Source organism: Trypanosoma conorhini (assembly GCF_003719485.1).
Source record: "Trypanosoma conorhini strain 025E chromosome Unknown Tco_14.4_contig_00137, whole genome shotgun sequence".
In the NCBI taxonomy this organism is placed as follows: domain Eukaryota; phylum Euglenozoa; class Kinetoplastea; order Trypanosomatida; family Trypanosomatidae; genus Trypanosoma; species Trypanosoma conorhini.
In genome coordinates this window covers 1-16565 of record NW_021704220.1, presented here as the reverse complement: position 1 = coordinate 16565, position 16565 = coordinate 1, and the positions used below count along the sequence as shown (strand labels likewise).

General features: G+C 57.1%; 7 protein-coding genes across 7 annotated transcripts, besides 15 other annotated features; all 7 read left to right on the top strand.

The window, feature by feature from the left end:
• Positions 1-76: 76 nt before the first annotated feature.
• Positions 77-113: a microsatellite.
• A 584-nt stretch (positions 114-697) lies between these two features.
• On the top strand, positions 698-2140 carry Tco025E_03146 (UDP-GlcNAc:polypeptide N-acetylglucosaminyltransferase; the record flags this gene model as incomplete). The annotated part of the gene is made up of 1 exon (XM_029370068.1): positions 698-2140. One exon carries the CDS (start codon positions 698-700, stop codon positions 2138-2140), a length of 1443 nt encoding a protein of 480 aa, XP_029229893.1.
• A 37-nt stretch (positions 2141-2177) lies between these two features.
• Positions 2178-2204: a sequence feature (GA-rich).
• Positions 2205-2769: 565 nt separating this feature from the next.
• Positions 2770-2810: a sequence feature (A-rich).
• A 426-nt stretch (positions 2811-3236) lies between these two features.
• Positions 3237-3257: a microsatellite.
• A 113-nt stretch (positions 3258-3370) lies between these two features.
• Positions 3371-5554, top strand: Tco025E_03145 (uncharacterized protein; the record flags this gene model as incomplete). Its single annotated transcript, XM_029370067.1, has 1 exon — positions 3371-5554. The coding sequence occupies one exon, from the start codon at positions 3371-3373 to the stop codon at positions 5552-5554; it is 2184 nt and encodes a 727-aa protein (XP_029229892.1).
• A 594-nt stretch (positions 5555-6148) lies between these two features.
• Positions 6149-6183: a microsatellite.
• Positions 6184-6789: 606 nt separating this feature from the next.
• Positions 6790-6827: a sequence feature (A-rich).
• Positions 6828-6919: 92 nt separating this feature from the next.
• Positions 6920-6948: a microsatellite.
• A 196-nt stretch (positions 6949-7144) lies between these two features.
• Positions 7145-8467, top strand: Tco025E_03144 (hydrolase-like protein; the record flags this gene model as incomplete). The annotated part of the gene is made up of 1 exon (XM_029370066.1): positions 7145-8467. The coding sequence occupies one exon, from the start codon at positions 7145-7147 to the stop codon at positions 8465-8467; it is 1323 nt and encodes a 440-aa protein (XP_029229891.1).
• A 420-nt stretch (positions 8468-8887) lies between these two features.
• Positions 8888-8929: a sequence feature (A-rich).
• Positions 8930-9083: 154 nt separating this feature from the next.
• On the top strand, positions 9084-10022 carry Tco025E_03143 (hydrolase, alpha/beta fold family; the record flags this gene model as incomplete). The annotated part of the gene is made up of 1 exon (XM_029370065.1): positions 9084-10022. The coding sequence occupies one exon, from the start codon at positions 9084-9086 to the stop codon at positions 10020-10022; it is 939 nt and encodes a 312-aa protein (XP_029229890.1).
• Positions 10023-10220: 198 nt separating this feature from the next.
• Positions 10221-10274: a sequence feature (A-rich).
• Positions 10230-10266: a sequence feature (GA-rich).
• Positions 10275-10751: 477 nt separating the features above from the next.
• On the top strand, positions 10752-12047 carry Tco025E_03142 (hydrolase-like protein; the record flags this gene model as incomplete). The annotated part of the gene is made up of 1 exon (XM_029370064.1): positions 10752-12047. The coding sequence occupies one exon, from the start codon at positions 10752-10754 to the stop codon at positions 12045-12047; it is 1296 nt and encodes a 431-aa protein (XP_029229889.1).
• Positions 12048-12064: 17 nt separating this feature from the next.
• Positions 12065-12092: a microsatellite.
• A 276-nt stretch (positions 12093-12368) lies between these two features.
• Positions 12369-12396: a microsatellite.
• A 197-nt stretch (positions 12397-12593) lies between these two features.
• On the top strand, positions 12594-13439 carry Tco025E_03141 (uncharacterized protein; the record flags this gene model as incomplete). The annotated part of the gene is made up of 1 exon (XM_029370063.1): positions 12594-13439. One exon carries the CDS (start codon positions 12594-12596, stop codon positions 13437-13439), a length of 846 nt encoding a protein of 281 aa, XP_029229888.1.
• A 41-nt stretch (positions 13440-13480) lies between these two features.
• Positions 13481-13510: a microsatellite.
• A 464-nt stretch (positions 13511-13974) lies between these two features.
• Positions 13975-14025: a sequence feature (A-rich).
• Positions 14026-14494: 469 nt separating this feature from the next.
• On the top strand, positions 14495-16429 carry Tco025E_03140 (uncharacterized protein; the record flags this gene model as incomplete). Its single annotated transcript, XM_029370062.1, has 1 exon — positions 14495-16429. One exon carries the CDS (start codon positions 14495-14497, stop codon positions 16427-16429), a length of 1935 nt encoding a protein of 644 aa, XP_029229887.1.
• Positions 16430-16436: 7 nt separating this feature from the next.
• Positions 16437-16465: a microsatellite.
• Between the last annotated feature and the right edge of the window lie 100 nt (positions 16466-16565).

The following is a 16565-nucleotide window of genomic DNA, read 5'->3' as shown; positions in this document are numbered from 1 at the left end:
GCCAGAGCGACCGCTTTCTTCCTATTTTTTTTCATTCTCTGTTTGCTTGGCGCTTCACCGCTAACTAAGTTTTCTCCACACGCACACACGCACACACGCACACGTACACACACGCCCCCTCCCCTCCCGCACGAGCGTATGCGCGTGCGGCGCCCCGCCGCCGTGATGAGAGACGAGCTTAGGACACCTTTGGACGCGGATTGCCGCGCGTGAAAAGCAAATGCCTTATCGATTCGTACCCTGAGCCGCACACGCGCACACACCCCCTCCCCCTCCCCGCACGAGCGTATGCGCGTGCGGCGCCCCGCCGCCGTGATGAGAGACGAGCTTAGGACACCTTTGGACGCGGATTGCCGCGCGTGAAAAGCAAATGCCTTATCGATTCGTACCCTGAGCCGCACACGCACGCATACCTCTCTCCACGACGCATTGGACGTTTTGTTACCCTCTGTTTTATTTACTCTTTATTTTTTTTAAATGTTCAGTGTCAATTAAGGATTTTTGGTTTGGTGGGTTTCGATTGTTTGCCTTGTATAAGCTAATAGTAAGGTGATTTTTTTTTCTCTTTTGCTTTCTCTTGTTGGTGTCCAAGCTTTTTTTTTTGCTTTGGAAGGCTGCTAGTCAAGTAGATAGCTAAGCGTTCACGCCGCTCCTTTTGCAGTGGGCAGGGTTTGGGAGGTTCATTTTGACGCCATCGATGGAGCGACGGCGGTATGAGCGGGGCCTGAAGTCGCAACGCGGGAAGCGGGACGCACGAAGGTTGGTGCGGGTGTGTTTGGTTTGCCTGTCACTCTTCATCCTGCTTGTGTTTGGCGCTGGCGGGTATCGTGCCTCCTCCTCGGAGGAGGCGCTAAGCGCCGCTTCAGGGAATGTGGCTGTGTTTTCCTCTGAGGACCTTCCGGCCGCACGCATACCGGTGGAGGTCGCCACCATTTTTGTTTCCATCGCCGCCTTTCGCGACACCGAGTGCGTTACGACGCTGGAGAGCCTTTTCACGCGTGCGAAGTACCCTAGGAGAGTGTTCCTGGGCATCAGTGAGGAGCGCTTTGAGACGGATAGCAGCTGCATTGCCTCACCTGAGGTGCTTGACGGCATTGGCGTGAATCGCTCTCGCACGATGCGCTGGAGAGATTTGCTTCCCCACGCCTACGATGCGGCCGCCCTGCGGCAACACCCCAAGCACACGCCTGTACTGCATGAGAGGCGAGACGAAGACATCATCACCTGCCTTCTCAGCGCGGATGCCCCTGGCGAGCTCTCCTCCCCTGGCGACTCCATGTTGAACGGCTGCCAGGTCGTCACACGCCTCGGAAACCCGGACGACGCCCGCGGTCCGACGTACGGTCGCTACATCACAAGTCTTTTCTACAATAACCAGGATTACTACATGGTGGTGGACAGCCACTCAAGGTTTGTGCCGGACTGGGATGTAAGGATGATTGAACGCGCGCGGCTGATGCCCACGCGCGGGGTGCTGTCGCACTACCCCAACGGGTACACCCCGGAGGCTCCCGATGCTGAGATCAACAAGACGGATGTGATGTGCATGTGCAAAGGAGTGATAATGCCCAACAACGTGCCAAAGTTGGGGGCAAGGTGGATCCCAATTGGGGATCACCCCGTGCTCCAGGGCTTTGTGGCTGCCGGGTACATTTTTGGAGATGCACAGTTCGTGCGGGACGTGCCGTTTGATCCGTACCTTCCATTTTTGTTTGACGGCGAGGAGATCCTCTACACCGTGCGGCTCTGGACGCACGGGTGGGACAGCTACTCCCCTGCCACGGCGTTGGTGTACCATAACTACATGCGCGTCAACACCCCGCGGTTCTTCGGGGTCATTAAGAGGCCTGGTGCGAAGGAGCGCCGGGAGTTTGAGCAGGGCACCTCGATAAGACGCGCGTTATATCTACTGCGGCGGCACGTACTGAACACCACCCAACTTGTTGTGACCGACAATGAGGCGCATCGATGGAACCCGGCGATTGGGCGTGAGGCGGCCCGTTTCGGAATGGGCAAATTCCGATCGCTCACAGACTACTGGGAGTTTGTGGAACTCAGCGACGCCTTTGTGAAGGAAAAGGATGACGAGGGTCGTTGGAAGGGCGGCGAAGGACTCTGTGAGAAGGCACACGTTCTATAAACCTGCAACCGCGGCGCAGAGTGTCACCTGCCGCTTCCCCTCCCTCTCCCTCTCTCCCTCTCTCTGTCCGTATATTGATGCATATGTGGAGGTGCCGCCACATGGGAAGAGATATGTATGCACCGAGCGTTAAACGAAGGTGCTTATTTGTACAGCTTTACGGACTTCTAGACACTCTGTGTCTGTCTTTTCGTCGGCTATTATAGTCACCAATAATATTGTTGCGAGTTGTTTTTTTTTTTCTGTTATTACTACTGAAGGTACGTGGGGGAATATAGAGGGCTTTGGCTGGGGAGGAGCGGCGAGACGAAAAGGAAGGAATGTATGAAGCTAGGATGGAGGGAGCAAACACACACACACAAGCAAGCAACAAAAACCCAGTGGCCACGGGGGAACTTACCTATGAGCGTTGTTTGGAATTTTTTCTATTTTTTTTCTTTTTCCCGTGCGTGTGTTTTTAGTTTTGTTTATTCTGTTTACTCTGCACGAGTGTGTAGGCGCGTGGGTGTTGCGTGTTTGGGGGAACAGTTTTGCTGAAGGTCGTTACATTCCCTTATTTTTATTTGCAAAACTGTTTTTTTTTCTTCTGCTTCTCTTCCCTTCCCATTGTGTTTGGATTGCGTTCTATGCTTTTGTGATTTATGCTTTTTTTTTCTTTCTTTTGCCTTTTCTGCCGCTGTGTTGATGACGACGTCCCTCCGCATGCCCCTGCTCTGTTCTGCCGTCGCCGCGTGCCCACGTGCGGTGCTTCTTCTGCGTGTACGCGTGGGGATGTTGGGGGGGGGGCGCTCTCCGCCTCTCTGTGCCTCAACCCAACGCCTCCCGCCCTTTCACCTGTTTTCCTTTTTTGCTTTCTTCTTAAGTTTTCTTCCTTCGCCTTCTCTGTTTGCCCGTGTGCCGTGCTTTGCACGCGCCAGTGTGCCCCAACGGTTGTGTTTGCACGGCAGAAGTAGGGAACAGAGGCAGCAACGACGCAAAAAAAAAAAAAAGAAGGTTGAAGTGCTTCTCACGAGTCGTGCTAGCGTCACACACGGCCTGCAAGGAGTAACCGCTGTAGTTACAACGTAAGGAGGCGAAGCCGAGGCCGCACAGACGGATATATATATATATATATCTACCTACCTACAGTGCATAGCCACACGCAACAACTGCAACGAGAGGGGACATAATAATTGAGGGAAAGTATGCCTCGGTATCATTATCCGAACAATCCAAACGCCACATACCGCAATGACTTCCAGAGACCACAGGGCCGATATTCAATGGTCAACCAGGCCCGCGTGGCTCAGCGGGGCAATGTGCAGTACCCCTATGGAGGCATGGCGCCCATGCCTTACAATCCGCAGCCAGCATATGCTCCACAAGGAGGTTTATGCTATTCCGCGGGCAGTATGTACCAGCCTCGGATGGAGAACATGCGCTACCATGACACTGTCCCTGTCCCCTGTGCCACAGCCTTATGTTCCAAAGGAAGAGTTTGGTCAGCTACGGAGAGAAAACAGTGTCTTGTTGTCCCGGCGGGGTTCTCGCATGGGAAGTTTTCGCTACGAAGGAGCTCCCAGTGGTAGCTTTTCTCGTTCATCTAGCTTTCAAGGAAGCTTGAATGCTAGACAATATGGCAGTTTTAGCTCCTATGGATCTGGCTATCGGCCACCGTTGTATGGGTTTCCGCAATCAAACGGCTTCCAGCGATCAAATAGCGCGATGTCGGGTTTTGGATCAGGTTATGGGAACTCCTTTGGTTCCCGCGTTCCCTCCGCTTTGCTCCCTTCAAATCGTGGGTTATCCCGCAATAATAGTGGTCTCAACCCCAATTACAGCTTTGGGTCGGCCCTTGCCGATATGAATTACGGAAACGGCGCCGAGGGCCTTCGGCAACATCCGTCCAGGGGGAACGTGTCGGAAGTCCCGGTCCCGCAACCTGAGGCAGACCCGGGGTTGGCACGGAAGAACAGCATGACACTTACACGACAGCATTCCACCTTGAACGGCTTCTACGAGTTTGGTCCACTGGCGCGTGCGGGACGAAGGATGGGCGGCGCAGGGGCGTTGGAGGAGGCGCGTCTGGCAGCACGCCCCACCGCCCCACCGCAGTGGCCAAGCGGCTCAGTTTCCGTAATGGCAGCCGCAGCTTTACGCGGAGCGGGCAATGGGGGTCGTCCTGGCCGCGCACCAGAGTGGGGGACGAGGGAGCCTCCGAAGCAGCAACAACCGCCCAACGCGGGTGAGTTGGCACGCAAGGGCAGTGAAAAGCGGATTGGTATGTACTTCAAGGATGTCCAGCCGACGCAGGATGGGGAGTATAAAAAGGAAGGGGACCTGGGCTCAGCTAGGAACCCACGCAACCTGGACCCGCCTATGATGACGCATGTGCGCACGATTCTACTCTTGGAGAAAAAAGGCGGTGACACCATCACGGTGGATGGCAGCACGGCAATAGTAGAGAAGCCGGGCACGGATGAGTTGCAAAAGTTTGACACAAATGAAATTGTGCAGTTCTCACCCGATGACTCCATTGTCTTTATCGAAACGCTCGAGGAGATGCGCGATAACTTCCTTCTAGGCTGCAACGTGGGGCTTGTGATGGCAGACTCCAACTGTCCAGCACACGACCCAGCCAAGTGGTTCTCGTGGAACGTGGTGAAGCAGCTGGTGAAGGATGTCTTTCCCAAAATGAAGACCAGAACGGAACTCAGCGTCTCGGTTTCGATTTTGGAGGACGATCAGGTGATGGATCTGCTGACGGAGCGACCACACCACGCAGCCCTCACTGTGGCGCAGTCCCCGCTCTTTGGCAACGTCGCACACGGCGTCATCTACCAGTTGGTGGAGGACGCCTCCGAGTTCTCCGCGCTGCTTGACCTCGCCCTCTCCAGGTCCGCCGGTAAGCCTGGGGAGGAGCGCGGCATCGTCCTCATGTCAGCCATCCTGAAGCAAATTCGCACGCACACGCCCCACACCAAGGGGGACGAGGAGGACATTGTGCTTTCCTCCCTCTTCGTCACCTGCGTCGGCGACGGCATCGTTCACTACAACCGCATCGTCGACAAGAACCCAGCGGAGCCGCGGGCGATGTTTCAGTTTGTGCTCGGCGGTCCCTCCATGACGGCCGCCGTCATCTCCGTCGTGGATGAACCGTCAAACGCCTCTGCGGTGAGCCAGTGCCTCACCACCCTGCAGCGACTGGGCGAGATACAAAACTACAGCCTCCGCCTTGGCAGCGTTCGCCGGTTCATCAAGTACACGAATGAGGTAATCCCCAAAACGCGGCGGCGGCTAGCGGAGCTGGAGGAAGGGCGTGAGAAGGCAGCCACGCAGCGGTCCTTGGCGCGGCTCGAGTTGATGGTGTCCGACGCAGAGGCGATGCTCGAATCCCCAGAAACCGCCGCACCCAAAATGTATATACGACAGTGATTGGTCAACAACTCACCCATAGTGCCGTGCGAGGGGGAGAAACCAGAAAAAAAGAAATCCAATAAACAACAGAAGGAAAGGAATCAAGTTAGTAATAAAAGTCGTGTCTTTGTCGCTCCCCACCTACACGTGTGTGAGCACTTATGTTTGCGTGTCTCCTTCTTTCTCTGTTCATATGTGCATACATTTACGATTGTATTGTTGTAACTCACTACGCCACTCATTTTTTTTTTTGCTCTAACCGTGTGGGACACGCGGTGCAGCATTTGCTTATATATATATATATTTGTATCTTTTTTCTTTTTGTCTGTGGACATGGGCGCGATTGCCGACGTTGTCACCGATGGCGTAATAGTGGCGGGGGGGGGGGGGGGCAAAGGAGGAAAAAAGCGGCAAAACGACAAAAGGAAGCCACCGGATTAACCTCGAAGAATGCAGACAGGGGGGTGTAGGCTTTACAGTTGTGTGTGTGTGTGAGGGGGGGGAGGGGTCACGGCAGCCGGTAGGGCAAGAAGAACGTGCAACTGTAGTAACAAAATCTGAAAGACGCACACGCATACACACAGTTATAATTTGTATATATGCATAATGCGCAGATAGAGAGCGAGAGAGCGAGAGAGAGAGAGAGAAACGAAAAAAAAAATTAAAAAACATGCCAGTGCCGACGAAAACATGCACACAGAGAGGATGTGAACGCATATGCGCATGTCGGCGTGCCCATTCCAGTTTCTGGCGTGAAAGGGAGAGGAGAGTGGTGGTGGGGGAACGTGCAACGCCTACTTAATAGCGCACCAGTTTATCTGCGTTTTGGTTGCTTTTAGAATACGGGAGCAACTAATTCGGGAACGAAATAAACAACAATAACGAGAACAATAGCAAACAAGTACGTATGTATATATCTATAAACAACGAGGCTGAAAGAAGTATCTTTTCTCCGCTGCTTGCGCTGCCAGTGCGGGTGAGAGAGAGTGTGTCTGTGTGTATTTGCTTATGTGTTTGTCTGCGCGTCTTTCTTGCATTGCCCCCGTCAGTTGTTACGCTTTCATCTCTTCTAGGCGCCATAGTATTATTCCTTTTTTTTTCCCCAATTCTCCTTTTTACTTCCCTTTTCTTCTTATTGCCTGCATCATCGTTACTCTTCCTTTTTTTATTGTTATTACTTTTGTGTGTGTGTGTTTTTTTCTTTTGTTGGGTGGACGCACAGTCGCCCGCGCCATCGTCGCCTTCTCGCGGGGTTTTTTTTCCTTTTCTTTTTATTTTTTTTTCCATTTTTGAGCTCTCTCTTCTGCGCGTGTCGCTGGGCGCCGTGAGTTTTTTTTTTTTTTTCCTCCTTCGCCTGGACGCGTTGACGTCACTTTCCGCCGCTTCTTTTCCTTTTTTTTTCTTTTCTTTTTCTCTCTGCACTTTGGACGCAAACGCCTCACCGGCCGGGGGGTGCCTGCGCGCGTGGATGGAGCGGCGCCTGAAGAGAGGGGGAAGCGAGGGGCGAGGCATACGGGGGCTGCAGCAACGGCCACGAAACCAGCAACGAAGCAGGCAAGCAAACCAATACAAGGGGACGAAGACCATCGCAGGATTGACTGCGGGGCGATGGAGGTTGGGAGCGGCACGGGGCTGTCTGCTGGGGGGCGTGGCTGTCGTCCGCAGACGGTGAAGTTTCCCACGGGGCGCGGGGGGCCAGCGGTGCCCGTAGCGAATGGGAAAACGATGCTGAATAACACGCCTACGGCCTCGTCGCATGAACGTTATTCGCGCTTTGGTGAGGCGTTTGCGGACGTGGGCGTGTGCCGGAGCACAGGGATTCGTATTCGGCTTTGCTACCAAACATTTGGGCAGCGCGATGCCGCGGGCGGGGTGGTTCTTCTTATCATGGGACTGGCTTCTCCCATGCTGCTGTGGGACATGAAATTCTGTGAATGCCTGGCGTCACGTGGGTTTTACGTCATTCGCTTTGACAACCGTGATATAGGGCGGAGTACGTTTCTCACGGGCCAAAAGGTGTTACCGGCAGCACTGTCTAGGGACTCCGTGAGGGATGAGGCGGAGGTATGGGAGGTCAATTCCGGCGCGGCGCCCGCCCACTCCTGGTTGGGCGCGTTAGGTGAGGACACGCTGCTGTATGCGCGGCTGGCCTACGCCAGTGTGGTGCCAGGGCGTCATAACCTCCTACGTGAGGTGTACACGCTGCAGGACATGGCAAGGGACAGTGTCGGTTTACTAGACGCCTTGCACGTTAGCAAGGCACATGTCGTCGGCATGTGCATGGGTGGTATGATTGCGCAGGTTGTAGCCATTTACCACCCGGCACGGGTTGCGTCGCTCGCACTGATATCCACACACAGTGGATCTTCGCAGGCGGGGTGGCCCTCGCTGCGGGACGCTTTGGCATTGGCCCACTTTGCCATGTATGTTACACGTAAAGGCTTCGCCGTGCCGCTGCCGCTTCGAGGGAAAAATGGCCGTAAGAAGCCAACACCAAAAGAGGAGGGTGCCTTGGCTCACGCGTTAGTAAATCTCATTGGACGCTTCGCGCCGGGGGCTGGGACGTCCTTTCCCATTGATCGGAGGGCCTGCTTAACGCAGATGCGCCGCATAGTTCGACGGAGTTCGGATTTTAGCGGGGCCCTGCGGCAGTACGTGGCACTGCTGAATGCACCCGATCGCCTGGAGGGACTACGACGCATTCGTGTGCCCACAGTTATTTTGCATGGCACCGCCGACCCCATTGTGCCGTACGTGAACGGCGAGGAGCTCGCCGCCCTGATTCCACACGCGGAGCTCGTTAGAGTTGCAGGGCTGGGCCATGTCTTGCACCCAGCACTGCGTGACAGAATTGTCGGTGCGCTGGCATCAAATATGCGGGCGCCAGGGCGGGAGGAGCAGGGTCCGGCGGCCACGGCGTCCAAGCTCTGATCCGCGGCGCAACGCGGTTGACCCGCCCGCTAGCATGTCTATTGTTATCACGCACCCGCCCTGGTCCTCGCCCTGTGTTTGCGCCCTACAGGACCTGCTGCGGGAGAGGGACGTGCCACCGGCTGGGGCTCAAGTGGGGTGGCGGTGGATCGCGGTTAGCCAATTCCGTTTTCTTTATTTGGCTACTTGATCTTGGCGCTTGGTAACGGTGCCACGTTGGAGAGGGCAGCCGCTTTTTGTCTTGCTTCGCTGGCCTTCCCGCCCACTGATCCACCTGCTCCTGCCAATGCGCCCCACGCGGTGGGTGTGGAAGCCAAACGAGTGCCACTCCGACCGCACACGGCAAGAGCCCGGCCATCACCGCCGTGTGCCCCCGTGAAGATTTCTTGATGTGCTTCGTTATTTCTGCATGCGTGCCTCTTTCTTTTTATTATTATTATTATTATTTTTTTTTTTTTTCTTGGGTTGTGCCCAGTTCTAGTTGAGTGCACATCTACTCTTAGTTTTATATCACTTATTTTATTAACGGCAAAAGTAAACGCGCCAAGTGTGTGGCGAATCCATACACGTCTATAAATATCTCAATTTACACATCCATTACGGCCTTGAGCAACACATGTCCCAGACGCCCGATACGACTGCCAAGGTTGGGAAGTGCGCCAGTACAGGGGTGGAGATCTCCATCTGCTACAACGCCTTTGGAGACCCCAAAGACCCGTGCGTTCTCCTGGTCATGGGAATGACGGGCGTCGGCATGCTCTGGCGTGACGAGTTCTGTGAGATGATTGCCAGGAATGGCTACTACGTGGTTCGGTACGACAACCGTGACGTGGGGCTGTCCACGCGCCTCACGGACTTCCCCGGGCCGCACGTGATGCGCATGCTGCTGCCACGCGCGCTGTCCTTCGGTGAGCGAAATCCGTACTCACTGGAGGACATGGCGGCGGATGGGATGAACCTCCTGACGGCGCTCGGCATCGATGCGGCGCATGTGGTGGGGTGCAGCATGGGCGGCATGATCGTGCAACTCATGGCGATCCACTACCCGACCCGTGTGCGGAGTCTGACGATCATTTTCTCACACACTGGCAACCCCGCACGAGTGCGGGAGGGCTGGAGAACAAAACTGGGCTTCCTCGACAGGCCGGCCAGCTCCTCGTTGGAGGATTTGATTGAATTCAAGTGTTCTTTGATGCGCCGCATGGCAGGGCCCAACTACCCTCCAGACGCAGAGAAGTGCCGGCGCCTCGCGACACAGGTGCTGACGCGTGCGGCTGAGGATCCCATGGCTTTGCGCCGCCACCTCTCCGCGGTTCAACGGGCGAAGAGCCGCGTGGAGGCTCTACGAGGTTTGAAAACCCCGACGCTGGTGATGCATGGCATGTGCGACGAGATGGTTCCATACCAAAATGGCGTTGAGCTTGCGACCGTGGTTGGGCGCTCGGCGAAGCTGGTCTTGTTCCCGCTCATGGGCCACTCCCTGCCAGAGGAGCTGTGGGGCGACATTGCGCAGGAGATCGTGTGGAACACGCGGCGAGCGGATGCCAGTGCCTGAGCAACGGCGACCCCAACCCGCGTCCACGCAGACATGAAAGCAGGAAAGCAAGAGAGACGGCGACGCCTTCCATGACCGGCAGGAATACTATATCGTTTTCTGTGGGGGAGCGGGTCCGATGCTTCTTGCCAGTGCTGCAAGAGAGTGGCACGATGCCCCCCGTCAGGTGGCCGCCATGTTACAGAGCTACGACACCGCTTTGTTTTCCTCTCTCTCTCTCTTCTTTTTTTTTCTTATCTCTTCTTTTCTTTTGCGCGCCTTCGCCTTATAAAATGTTTGCCTTGCTTGGTTCTCAGTGAAATTTGCGAGGAGGGGAGGATAACCGTCCTGCCCCTCCTCCTACCGCCTGCGGTCCCGCCTTCATGACTTTTCCGAAGTCTGAGGCGTGTGGTGTTATGGCTCTTTTCAATGCTTTTGCCCTTTTTTTCCTTCTTTCCTTTCAAATCCTCTTGGTGGCAATGTTTGCACGTGTGCCCCGCACCCCCCACCCGTGCACGCACAGTGCCCGTAAACGAAGGAGCTGGAACGTCCGCGAAGCTGCAGGGAAGGCGGTTGGCGCCGCAGCAAATTATATATATATATATAGACGCACAACAAATCAAAAGTGGAGTGACGCCGAGAACGGGGTAACGCAGAAGGTACAAAATTGTCAACGGGGACATTACAGAGATAGTGAGAGAGGGGCGAGGACAAGGGCAAGGGCGAGTTAAGGACGCGTTACTGGGCGCCATGCATTCTCCCGAGATGGTAACATTTGTGCGGTACTGCACGGCGAGTAATATGCGCATTGAGCTTTGCTATCAGTGCTTTGGTGATCCCTGCAGCAAGATGCCCGTGGTGCTTCTCATTGGTGGCCTCAACATGCAAATGTATGCCTGGGATGAGGCGTTTTGTGAGGAGCTTGTGAAGTCTGGTTTTTTTGTGGTGCGCTTTGATAACCGTGATATTGGACACTCCACAAAAATCGAGGAGCGCGGCAGTGTCGTGCCGGCGCGCCTGTTGCTGCCACAAGCCCTTGCCTTTGGAGAACGTCTTCCCTATACGATTGCGGACATGGCGCGCGATGCCCTTGCGCTGCTGGATGCCCTTGGCGTTTCGTTTGCCCACATCATGGGTATCAGCATGGGTGGCATGATTGCCCAGACGGTGGCGCTGCTTGCGCCGCACCGAGTGCTGAGCCTCACGAGCATCATGTCAACCACAAACGCCTCTGACCTGCCCGACCCGCAGCTATGGGTGAAGATGTGGCTGCTGCGGAAGCCTCCCGCCAACTGCACCCTTGAGGAGCTGCTAAACTTCCGCGTTGCCTCACTGAAAAAGCTGCTGGCAGGGACCTTGCCCGTCGACGAGGAGTATTTAAAGCACCGGTATTTGATTTCACTGCGGCGAAGCGCGTACTCTGCAGGCCTGCTGCGACAGGCCGCGGCTATTCGCCGATGCCCTGGACGCGACGAGGCCCTTCGCTCACTCTCTTGTCCGACGCTGGTCATCCACGGTCAGCAGGATGTGTTGATGCCGCCGGCCCACGGCCACCGCACGGCCTCTGTGATACCGTGCGCCAAGCTGATCATCCTGGAAAGCATGGGACACTACCTTCATCCCGCCTTCTTCTCGCCCATCATCGCACACTTTGTCGAGGTTGCGAATACGCCGCAGGAAAACGGTGGACCCCGTAGTCGCATTGGGCTTGATCTTCCTTATTGTGTCCCGTTGCTGCTTGGCGTCCCCGTGGAGGAGAAACACGGCGCCCACCCGGTGGAGTGTCACTTGGGTACGGCGGGCGCGTTGCAGTCCTCGCATCCGCCGCCGACGGGAACGGCGACGGCGAAGTCGTCGGACACGCAGGACGCGACGCACGCCGCCAGCAAGCCAGGGGAAGAGAGTTCCGACCTCATTGAGATGGTCTGCGCAGACGCAGACGAGATTGTTCTTGAGGAGGTGCGGCAGAACATATTAGAGGAGCAATTGGCAGAGGCGTCTTTGCTGAACACGCCAGAGAATAGTGTCTGCGAGAGTGCGCGGTAACAAACGTATATGCATATACACACACAGACGCACACGCGCACACACGTATACGTATAGTTTAATATACATCATTGCATTGAATGGATGGGAAATGAGCTCTGCAAGGCAGCAGCAGTAGCATTGAGCCGCTGTGTGTTTGCGTATGCGCTGACACGAGCCTCGGCTGCCTTGACTCCTTCACCCGTTGCGCTATTTCCCTCTCTATCCTTTCTTTTTTTTCCTCCCTGTTCACTCCTTTCTCCGCCGCTTTGGACGAGAAGCAAGCGATGGGGCGGGAGCGGAGGTAAAACAGTTGCACCTGAGTTTATATTGGCGTGGTTTTGTGCGTGTGTGTGTGTGTGTGTGTCTGGGGGGATCCCGCGTTGCATGCAACTCCATTCGCTTATCTTTGCACTTACTCCCCTCTCCTCTCCTCCCCCGCTCCCGTTTCCTTTTTTTTTCTTCCCTTCCTTCTGCGTATGCTTTTCCTTTTTTTCTTGTGTAGGTTTTTCTTTCATTTTTCATTTTGCTGTTGTGATGCCCTCCCCGCGGTCCACGCGGCCGCCGATGCCCCCATTGCGCGAGGCTGCAGCAGGGCGGGAGGGCCAGCGACGGGAACTGCAGCCCTCAACGTTCCGGCCGCGGCAGAGGCACGCGGCGGCCCGACCCTCGCCCCCTGCGCCAAGCGGCCTCAGAGGCGCGGCGGGTGCGTTGGAGCGGCCGTCAAGTATACCCTCGGCGGAGCTATTTAGAGCGGATTTCAACTACATGTCACTGCGGGAGCAGTTCCACAACCGGGAAAGGCTCATTGTGACCACCCGCCCCCCCGTCCTTGCCTCACCTGTGCTTGACCGCAAGCAGTGGCTGCATTCGCTCTGGGCGCCATTTTTCTTTCTGCGCGGGAATGACCTCCCGCCGGACCAGTTTGACTACGCAGAGTTGGTGGCTGTAGGTAGCCGGAGACGCGGCCCGACGAATCCGCCAGAGCCAAAATGCGACTCCGCCTTGGGGCACCTTGTTTGGCGCCTTTTCTGTCTGCGGTGCGGTGTTGCAGAGCAAACGTATCTTCTCTTTCGCGAGGAAGAGGAGCGAGGCCGTGAGCCTTACCGCTTGTGTTGCGAGGACTTTTTTGGACGTGAGGGGCACATGCCACGGTCGTTTTACTACATCTGCTTATGTGACCTGCTCACATGTGGTTGCCCCTGTGGATTTTTTTACCACGGATTAGGTACCGCGGCCTTTGGTTGGCGGCTGCGGTATCTTTTGCGTTGTCGCTACCGCCTGCAAGGGACCTCCGTCGGAGACTTTTCCCTCATGCTCTGCTGCCCGTTGTTCGCGGTTGATCAGCAGGGGCTAGAGATGATGATGCACGGCAACTCGGAGAGGCGAGACCTCTGCGCCATCATGGTGTGAAGACCGCTTTCCTTTTCTACTTTCTTTTGCTTCTGTGCATTTGTGGTGTGTGTGTGTGTGTGTGTGTGTGTTTATCCTTCTGGTGCAGGACGGGGTTTCATTCCCTATACCCGCTGGATTCCCAGCTTTTCACTCCCTGCGGCGAGGAGAGCAGGCGGCGGCGGGCAAACAAATGCCCGCCGCAGCGACAGACGAAGGGAGGCGATGCGGGGAGGAGAGTTTCTTTGCACCCACCTGCAACGGCTACAAGCCGCGCGTGAGAGGCACGCGTCAGAAAAAGAAAAATGAAGCGAAAAGAGTGTGTGTGGCAGCGAAGGGGGGAGTGCGTGGGGGAAGCCGGGACAACAGCGACGGCCCAAAACGGAGGGAGAACGCCAAACGGGGGCCGCAAGATCGCACACCAGAACACGCTCATTTGAAAGACATGTGCCCTTGCTTTTTTCTCTTTTTTCACTTGGTTGGCGAATGTATGCATACCGGTGTGCGTCCCACTCTCCTTCCATACGAACCACATTTATAGTTATAGTTCTAAACGTTTCTATCTGTCTCTCTCTACTTTTTTTTCTCTTTCTTTTTCTCCTTCCTTTATCCCCATCTCTGATGCTTGGAGTAACGCCCGCGTCGCTGCCGCGGTGCCGCCCCGCCCCGCCTCATTGCGTTCCCTGTGGTTTTGCCCCTTCGTTGCTCCCACCGCAAGAGGCTGGGAGGGAGGCGGGGGAAAAGAAATAACCCCGCCCCCGCACTGCGGCATTTCCCAACACCCCCACATGCCTCTCCCTTGCGTCCGCTGCTTGTGTTTCGTCGCGGTCTGGGGGGAGGAGGGCGGGGGGTGGCTCACCGCTGTTGTGCCGCCCCCGCCCCGCCTGGGTCCCCGCCTCTTGCGGTGCCCAAACTTTTTCGCTCTGTGGTTTTCATCCGCTTCTCTTCGTCTGCGTGGGAGCACCCACGCACGCACCCCCCACAATCTGTGAAGAGGAAGGGGCGGGGCTGACGTGGCTGCGCAAAGGCAGAGCCGGCGTGGGGGGAGATAGTCCCGGGCCCACGGAAGGAGAGACATGTACGAGGCGGCAGAGCACCAACTCGCTCTTGTCTCCCGCAAGACCTCCCGGCTTGGCGAGGTGCTGCGGCAGCAGATTGACGCACTGAGAGAGTTGCGCGCGTTACGTCAGACGGCCTTCGCTGAACGGGACGAGCTTCGCCAACGGCTGCAGCTGGCGGAGGAAAAGGCCAACGCCACGGAACGCCAGCACAACGAGGCGGAGCGCTGCCTGCGGCACACGGCGGAGGAGTTTGCTGCGACGCAGTTGCTGCAGAAGCGGTACGCGAACACGCTGGCAGAGTTGAAGGGGGGCCAACGCGTCGTGGTGCGGGTCGCCGCTGCCGCGGCCCGTGACGGTAGTCCGGCGCGGGAGGAGACCGCGCGGGACGATCGCCTGCAGAAAGAGGCGCCGCGGCGCGACGACGAAGGAGCGCGGCGCCGGGCAAATATTGCCGTCACGGATGAGTGCACTGTGGTCGACTTAGACCGGCGACGCACATTTGTGGTGGACGCGGCGTGCGTCGTGGCACCGCTTAGGCGGCGACTGCAGCCAGAACCCGCCCTCGCCTCGGCCGCTGGTGCGGCTTCCAATGCGGATGCCACGACACCGCAAATCTTTCCGCCGGATGAGGAGTTTGCTGCCGCCGCTCGCGTAGAGCACGCCGTTGCGGACGCACTTTCAGGGGTGAATCTGGTTTTTCTCTCCTTTGGTCCCGCGGGGGGTGGGAAGACGGAGACTCTGTTTGGCACCAAGGCTGCCGTTATCCAGCACGGCATGCTGCAACAGCAGCAGCAGCAGCGCAGCTGCGCCCGTAGTTTGCGTCCTTCCGCCAGTGTTGGACGGATGCCGTCTGCGGATGCGTTGTTCAAGTCGCTCCGCGGCTGTGGAAAAACGGCGGGTCTATTGTCGCTCTTCGTGCACGGCCTCTTCAACGGCCTCGTTGCGCACGCGGTAGCCCATTTCAGCATCTCCTGCAGTTTCCTGGAACTCGCCATGAACCAGACGGTCGATCTTCTCCTGCGGCAGCCGGGTCGGACCACGACCGGCGGCGGCGCAAACAACACGGCACGGGTGAAACTCACCTCCGCCATGGCAGGCGATTCCTCCGCAGCGCCGGTGTCGTGCGGCGGCACCGGTGAAGAAGTAACCGCAGTGCGTGCGGAGACAGCTGAGGAAGTGATGCGGGTTTTCTTTGAGGGGTTTGGGCGTCTCGGGCGCTGGCGGCGCGGCTTCTCTACCTGCCTGCCGGCGGGCGACGACGGCGGCAGCAACGCGGACGATCAGCGCCTCGAGGACGGCGTCACCCGCGTGCCGCACTGTGACGGGGCCTCTCACGCCATCTTTTCCCTGCGTGTGGAGAGCTTCAGCGAGCAGGGGCACTACCGGCGCGCGCTGGTGTCGTTCGTCGATCTCTGCGGTCCGCCAGCCGCCGACGCGAGGCCGGCACTGCGGCCACTGACGACGCCTGAGGCGCAGTGGGTGGAGGAATCCTTGCAGGCGGTGTGCGACGGCATCGCCGCCACCTCCAGCGTTGCGCCCCCCGCAGGGCCGAGTGTTGCCGCACGCGCCGAGGCGGCGTTTGACCAGCTGCCCAGCTCGCATACGAACTGCATGGCACGTTTTCTGCGCCCCATTTTTGGCGGCAATGCGAAGGCGACGCTGCTGTGCTGCGTGGACGTCGATCTGCACGGCCAGGAGCAGGTGCTGAACGCCATCAGCTACGCCTACTTCTTTAAGCGCATTCCGCACCAAGCCGTCCCGTACGATATTCCGCCCGAGCTGCAGCGTCTAAATCTGCAGATGAGCGCCTTTCTCTCCGGCGACGGCGATGGCGATGAATGCGACATCGACGACGATAACGTGAGTAGCAACGTCGGTAGCGGCACAGCGCGCAGTTTCTTTGCGCCGATAGAGACAAGCTGGGGCCGTGAGGGGTATTCTCGTACCTGAGGCTGTGCACACACACACATATATATATACACACACTTTCCTTTGGCCTTCGTGTGCGTACCTCCGGGCCCGCCGTGCATGCAGGCCCGGAGTGGGTAGAGAGGCACGACGTCGAACGCGATAGAGGAGGGGGGGG